The following is a 7,496-nucleotide window of genomic DNA, read 5'->3' on the forward strand; positions in this document are numbered from 1 at the left end:
TCTTTCTTTCTTTCTTTCTTTCTTTCTTTCTTTCTTTCTTTCTTTCTGTCTCTCTCTCTCTTTCTTTCCCTTCCTTCCTTCCTTCCTTCCTTCTTCTTTCTTCTTTCTTTCTTCCCAGGGTCTCATTCTGTCACCCAGGCTAGAGTATTAATGGCATGGTCACAGCTCACTGCAGCCTCAGCCTCCTAAGCTGAAGCATTCCTCCCATCTCAGCCTCCCAAGTAGCTGGGCCTAGAGTAACTGAGACTCTGGGCTCACATCACTATGCCTGGCTAATTTTTTGTAGAGACAGGGTTTCGCCACATTGCCTAGGCTGGTCTCAAAGTCCTGAGCTCAAGCTATCTGCCTACCTTGGCCTCCCAAAGTGCTGGGATTACAGACATGAGCAGACATGAGCGGCCACCACACCCAACTTTTTTTTTTTTTAGTCAGGGTCTCATTGTTTGGCCCAGGCTGGAGTGCAGTGATGCCATCACGACTCACTGCAGCCTCAACCTCCCAGGCTCAGGCCACCCTCCCACTTCAGCCTCCCAAGTAGCTGGGTGGTCTCCAAGGCTTATCCATTAGCTAATGCTTTCCCTTCAAGCCCCCCATTGGCTCCACTGCTCACCGATCCAGTCAGACACTTTTTCCAACAAAGTTCAAATGTCAACAGTGCAGACACAGAAATACCTGGAAACTCCTTGCATTTGCGGATGGAAGGACATGCTCTCCACATTCCCAGGCAGCTCCGTGAACACTATGGCCCGGCCAGGTACAGCTCACCGAACCCACCCAGGAATTTTATACTTGGCAATAACTCTTCCGCTATCACCGATTCTGACGAATGTGATCGATATTGTAAGCTTGGCCACTTTTACCTTGGAAGCAGACAGGATCCATTTCTTGTTGTTGCTAATGGCAACATCCATCACCCAGTCATTATGGCCCTGAAGAAATATCAAATTTTAATGAAAACCTGGAGAAAATAATTTTGAAAGAACAACAAAAACAAGCTGGGTGTGGTGGCTCACACCTGTAACCTGCCCTTTGGGAAGCCGAGGTGGGAGGGTCACCTGAGCCCAGGAGGTAGAAGCTTCAGTGAGCCATGATTGTACCACTGCACTTTAGCCTGGGCAACAGAGTGAGGTCCCATTCTAAAAAAACAACAGGCCGGGCGCGGTGGCTCAAGCCTGTAATCCCAGCACTTTGGGAGGCCGAGACAGGTGGATCACGAGGTCAGGAGATCGAGACCATCCTGGCTAACACGGTGAAACCCTGTCTCTACTAAAAAAAAAAAAAAATACAAAAAAAAAACTAGCCAGGCGACGTGGCGGGCGCCTGTAGTCCCAGCTACTCGGGAGGCTGAGGCAGGAGAATGGCGTAAACCCAGGAGGCGGAGCTTGCAGTGAGCTGAGATCCGGCCACTGCACTCCAGCCTGGGCAGCAGAGCGAGACTCTGTCTCAAAAAAGAAAAAAAAAAACACAACAACAAAGAGTCAAAAACCCAGTGTTGCTAACATTTCAGAGCTAGCAGGCTGAGCGCAGTGGCTCATGCCTGTAATCCCAGCAGTCTGGGAGGTTGAGGTGGACAGATCGCTTGAGTCCAGGAGTTTGAGACCAGCCTGGGCAACGTAGTGAAATCCCATCTCTACTAAAAATACAAAATATTAACTGGGCATGGTGTGACATGCCCCTGTAATCCCAACTACTCAGGAGGCTAAAGTGGGAGAGTCACTTGAGCCCAGGGAGGTTGAGGCTGCAGTGAGTCATGATCACGCCACTGCACTCCAGCCTGGGCGACAGAGCGAGACTGTCTCCAAAAAAAAAAAAAAAAAAAGAGCAGAGCAGCTCATTGTACTTCCTTGGTTTCATCAACAACATTGAGGGTGGAATACAAAGTGTAAAGATGTGGGATATATGTACATTCTATGTTTTTTTGCTGGTTTTTTTGGGGGTTTTTTTTTTTGGTTTGTTTTTGAGACAGAGTTTTGGTCTTGTTGCCCAGGCTGGAGTGCAGTGGCGCAATCTCCACTCACTGCAACCTTCACCTCCTGAGTTCAAGCAATTCTCCAGCCTTGGCCTCCCAAGTAGCTGGGATTACAGGTGCCCATCACCATGCCCAGCTAATGTTTCTATTTTTAGTAGAGACGGGGTTTCACCATGTTGGCCAGGCTGGTCTCAAACTCCTGACCTCAAGTGATCTGCCCGCCTAATCCTCGCACAGTGCTGGAATTACAGGCATGAGCCACCATGCCCTGCCCATTCTATATTTATTTATTTAGTTATTTTTATTTTGAGACAGGGTCTCACTCTCTGTCCCCCAGGCTGGAGTGTGGCAGCTCAATCATAGCTCACCGCAGCCTCTACCTCCTGGGCTCAAGTGATTCTCCTGCCTCAGCCTCCCAAGTAGCCGGGACCACAAATCTGTGTGCCACTGTGTATGGTTTTCTAAAATAGTACTCTGGTGTTTAGCAGGATTGGGGGAGAAATATTATATTCCCAGCTGGTCTCAGGTTTTTGTTTGCATTCTTCGTTCTAGGGAATACCCCTCAGAGGCCCTGTAAGTGAGGGGCTTTCGGCTTCCAATAACTGCAAACTTGATCCACTGTGGCTTAAGCAGAGGAGGAGTGGGATGTTTTCTTTAGGTAAATAGCTCAGAGCAGGCCGGGCGCGGTGCCTCACGACTGTAATCCCAGCACTTTGGGAGGCTGAGACAGGTGGATCACAAGGTCAGGAGATCGAGACCATCCTGGCTAACACGGTGAAACCCCGTCTCTACTAAAAAATACAAAAAAAAATATATATATATATATATATGTATAGCCAGGTGTGATGGCTGGCACCTGTAGTCCCAGCTACTCAGGAGGCTGAGGCAGGAGAATGGCATGAACCCGGGAGGCAGAGGTTGCAGTGAGCCGAGATCACGCCACTGCACTCCAGCAGAGACTCCATCTCCAAAAAAAAAAGTGGGGGGTTAAGCGCAGATAGCTGCTATTGCTGCCTCAGGCACTGAATGATGGCTGGGCTTTATGCCAGCATCTCTGTCCTTCTTTGGCCTTCCCCTTACGGAAAGAGGCAGAAGGTGAGGCCATCGTGTGGTCAGAGAAAAAGGAATCAGAGAGAAGGTTAAACCGCTTAGTGTAATAAAAGGACAGGAGTTTGGGGATGGGAGAACAGACAGAGAGGAGAGAAGAGAAGAGGAGAGAGAATAGAACAACCAGCTCTGTCACCCAGGCTGGAGTCCAGTGGTGCTGTCTCAGCTCACCGCAGCCTTGCCTCCGAGGCTCTAGAGATTCTTATGCCTCAGCCTCCCAAGTAGCTGGGGCTACAGGTGGGCATCACCACATCTGGCTAATCTTTTTTTTTTTTTTTTTTTTTTTTTGAGATGGACTCTCGCTCTGTCACCTAGGCTGGAGTGCAGTGGCCAGATCTCAGCTCACTGCAAGCTCCGCCTCCTGGGTTCACGCCATTCTCCTGCCTCAGCCTCCCGAGTAGCTGGGACTACAGGCGCCCGCCACCTCGCCCGGCTAGTTTTTTTGTATTTTTTTAGTAGAGACGGGGTTTCACCGTGTTAGCCAGAAGGGTCTCGATCTCCTGACCTCGTGATCTGCCCGTCTCAGCCTCCCAAAGTGCTGGGATTACAGGCTTGAGCCACCACGCCCGGCCAATTTTTGTATTTTTAGTAGAGATAGGGTTTCACTATGTTGGCCAGGCTGGTCTCAAACTCCTGACTTCCAATGATCCTCCAGCCTCAGCCTCCCAAAGTGCTGGGATTACAGGCATGAGCCACTGTGCCCAGATGACAGAGAGACTTTAAGCACAGAGTGGTTTAACATTCCATTTTAAGCTGTTTATTTGCTGTGAGTAAACTCGCTTTGTCTCCCCAAGTCCTAGGAGAAGACAGCTCAGATAGACCAGCCCCAGGGACCTGAACATGGGCTGCTCGAGGACACATGTCTACTTTGTGTCCCTGGGGACAGAAAGACCAAGAACTAGGGATGCACGCATTCACAGCCAAAGGTGACAGTGAGGTCGTGAAACCAGGGAGTGTGCAGAAATCCTGGCGTGCGGGGCCCCGTGGGGGAACATGCTGTGTGCATGAGGCAATCGTGGGTTCTTGCTGTGTTGGATAACACATCCCCTTATCATAGAGCCACTCTGAGTTGGGGCTCCTCTCACTTGTACCCCAGAGCATCCAGTTACATCCCCATTTTGGAGCCCCACGCTTTCTGTGCATGCCTCACTATGGTATGCATCCCTCTTCATGGTAATTTCTGGTTTTTGTTTGTTGTTTTGTTAGAGACAGAGCCTCGCTCAATCACCCAGGCTGAAGTGCAATGGCACAATCTCAGCCCACTGCAACCTCTGCCTCCCGGGTTCAAATGATCCTCCCACCTCAGTCTCCCAAGTAGCTGGGACTACAGGTTCGCACCACCACACCCGGCTCATTTTTGTATTTTTAGTAAAGACAGGGGTTTCACCATGTTGGCCAGGCTGGTCTCGAACTCCTGACCTCAGGTGATCCGCCCACCTCAGCCTCCCGAAGTACTGGGATTACAGGCGTGAGCTGCCGTGCCCAGCCCTGCACAGTAACTTCTGCTGTTCTTGGACACTCCCACCTCGGGTTTTTCGCATCAGCTGTTCCTTCTGCTTGGACTGCCCTTCTTCTTCAAGATCCCCACTTATGCAGTCCTTTCTGTGCTCAGCTCAAACACCTCCTTCTCCGGGAAGCTCTCCCTGCCTGTGCAGTGTGGATGGGTCCCCCGCATCTGTCACCATCATGTCACCCTGTTGTGGTTTCTCCATTTCACTCCTCACTGTCGGTGGTGTGTTTGCTGGCTTCCTGTCTGTCCTTCGTCAGCCCACAGAGGCATCTAGACCTGTGTCGCCCATGGCTGCATCCCCAGCACCCAGCACTGAGCACGGGAAGGACTCCGGAGGGAAGTTCAGATCCTCGATCTCATGCTGGCCACACGTACCTTCAAGGAGAGCTTCCGGTAGCCTTCTGCTACGTCCCAAATAGCCACAGTCCTGTCAAATCCTCCAGAAATGAGAAAAGAGCCTAAAACAGAAAATGAAACGGTGGAGATGGGGATCATATTTCTAAGCCAAGTGAGCCCAAAGCCAGCTGAAGATGCCTTGGCAAGGTGCCACCTCAGCTCATTCTGATGACACTGAAACCCCTTCCTGGGGTGGCTCCATGACCCCAAGCCAATTACAGCTGATTCTCATCATTCACGGTAGTTATGTTCTATGACAGGGGTCCCCAACCCCTGGGCCACAGACTGGTACCAATCCATGGCCTGTTGGGAACTGGGCCACACAGCAGACACTGAGCAGTGGGCAAGCGAGCCAAAGCTTCATCTGTATTTACAGCCACTCCCCATCGCTCATATTACCGCCTGAGCTCTGCCTCGGGTCAGATCAGCTGCAGCATTCGATTCTCACAGGAGCATGAACCGTATTGTGAACTGCACATGCGAGGGATCTAGGCTGTGCACTCTTTATGAGAATCTAATGCCTGATGAATCTGTCACTGTCTCCCATCAGCCCCAGATGGGACCATCTAGTTGCAAGAAAACAAGCTCAGGGCTCCCACCGATTCTACATGATGGTGACTTGTATTTCACTATATATTACAATGTAATAATAATAAAAATAATGGGCACAATAAATGTAATACACTTGGATCATCCCGAAACCATCCCCCACACCTCCCGTTTGTGGAAAAGTTGTTTTCCGTGAAACCAGTCCCTGGCGCCAAAAAGGCTGGCGGCCTCTGCAGTTTTTGCAGACACTAAATTAGCAAATACTGAACCATCACTTCTAGGGGAAATACAGGGTCAGGTTCCTGTGAGCCTCTGGTCACATTCTCATCAGTTGATCAGTACATAACCTTGTTTTATGCGTGTTTCTGTTTAAAGACACCTTATTGCACATATACTGTTGATTTGTTTACATCGAACTCACAGCCAACAGCTATAACTCATGCATGAATGGATGCATGCATTTTCCCCATCATAGCGCTCTTGCACTTAGGAACAGTAAACAGCACTTCAGCACTGTGCTTAGGGATCATTTTATTTATTTATTTATTTATTTATTTATTATTTATTTATTTATTTATTTAAGTTTAGAGACAAGGTCTTGCTCTGTCACCCAAGCTAGAGTGCAGTGGTGCAATCCTAGCTCATAGCAGCTTCAAACTCCTGGTCTCAAGCGATCCTCCCACTTCAGTTCCTCAGTAGCTGGGACTACAAGCAGGTGCCAGCACACCTTTTTTTGGTAGAGATGAAGTCTCACTATGTTGCCCAGGCTCATCTCGAACTCCTGGGCTCAAGCAATACTCCCACCTCAGCCTCCCCAGCACTGAAATTCAAGCTGTGAGCCACCACACATGGCCAAGGGAGCCATTATACACAGGAAAATCACCAAAAAAAAAGCAAAAGAAAGCCTGGGTGTGGTGGCTCACGTCTGTAATCCCAGCACTTTGGGAGGCGGAGGCAGGCAGATCACATGAGGACAGGAGTTCAAGAACAGCCTAGCCAACATGGTGAAACCCCATCTCTACTAAAAACACAAAAATTAGCCAGGCATGGTAGTGCACACCTGTAATCCCAGCTTCTTGAAAGGCTGAGACAGGAGAATCACTTGAACCCAGGAGGCGGAGGTTGCAGTGAGCCAAGATCGCGCAACTGCACTCCAGCCTGGGCAACAGAGGGAGCAAAACAAACAAACAAACAATCAAACAAACGGTGGCGCTAAATAGACCACATAAAGGACATTTTACCACGTGGGAGGTGAAACAAGAAGGCAGAGTGTTGCCTTGTCCAACCTCAGCTGGGAGGTGACTTAGATTGTTTGCTGCTTTTCACGTCTGTGAGTGACCTCGAAAGTGCCATGAATGTTGACTTTAAGTTTCCAGATAGATATCAGCAAGAAGGTAAATTCACAAATACAGAATCTGGAATAATAATGATTGACTGCATGTGATTTTTTTTTTTTTCTTTTTTTGAGACAGAGTCTCACTCCGTCACCCAGGTTGGAGTATAGGAGCGCAGTGGCATGATTTTGGCTCAACTGCATGTGATTCTGAACCCCATAAAGCCAAGGACAGAAGTTGGTAGGGCGCCTCACAGTGGGACTTAGACAAGGGGTGCTGCTGAAGAGGGAAAGTTGCCCCCTAGCACTTCTCAAGCCAGGCCCCAGTGGCGTGTGTGCCAGCTGAGGCCCCCAGACACACAGAGCTCCTCACTCGGATAGGGGAGCATACGTTTGGCTCCTGAGTGTCAAGAGCACCCACTTCCCTCCCTGGAGCTGGCTAGCCGCGGTGGCTTCCTGTCACTGCCCCCATTCACATCTATGTCCCTTTATCTGACAACAGCTCCCCAATTTCCTGTGGGGAAACACTCCTTGCCTACTCTTAGTCCCTCTGCATCAGGGGGTTCTGACCCCAAACCCTAGCTCTGCAGGTGAGCAAATCACCCAGACCTGGCCAATCAGAGGCTGTCATT

At 49.7% G+C, this 7,496-nt stretch overlaps 1 protein-coding gene across 2 annotated transcripts in view; it reads right to left on the reverse strand.

Annotated features, from left to right (window-relative positions):
* The window catches only part of WDR88 (WD repeat domain 88), a 44,183-nt gene that overhangs the window by 10,394 nt on the left and 26,293 nt on the right, over window positions 1-7,496 (reverse strand). For both annotated transcript variants that reach the window (XR_002735118.2, XM_023229109.2), the window contains exons 8-9: window positions 4,962-5,044; window positions 861-929 (exon numbers count right to left, since the gene is read on the reverse strand). Coding sequence is in view for 1 of the 2 variants with exons in the window: in XM_023229109.2 (XP_023084877.1) it covers window positions 861-929; window positions 4,962-5,044 (152 nt within the window). In the remaining variant the exon portion in view is untranslated. The remainder of the gene's footprint in view (window positions 1-860; window positions 930-4,961; window positions 5,045-7,496) is intronic.

This window comes from Piliocolobus tephrosceles, chromosome 21 (assembly GCF_002776525.5).
Source record: "Piliocolobus tephrosceles isolate RC106 chromosome 21, ASM277652v3, whole genome shotgun sequence".
Lineage (NCBI taxonomy): Eukaryota > Metazoa > Chordata > Mammalia > Primates > Cercopithecidae > Piliocolobus > Piliocolobus tephrosceles.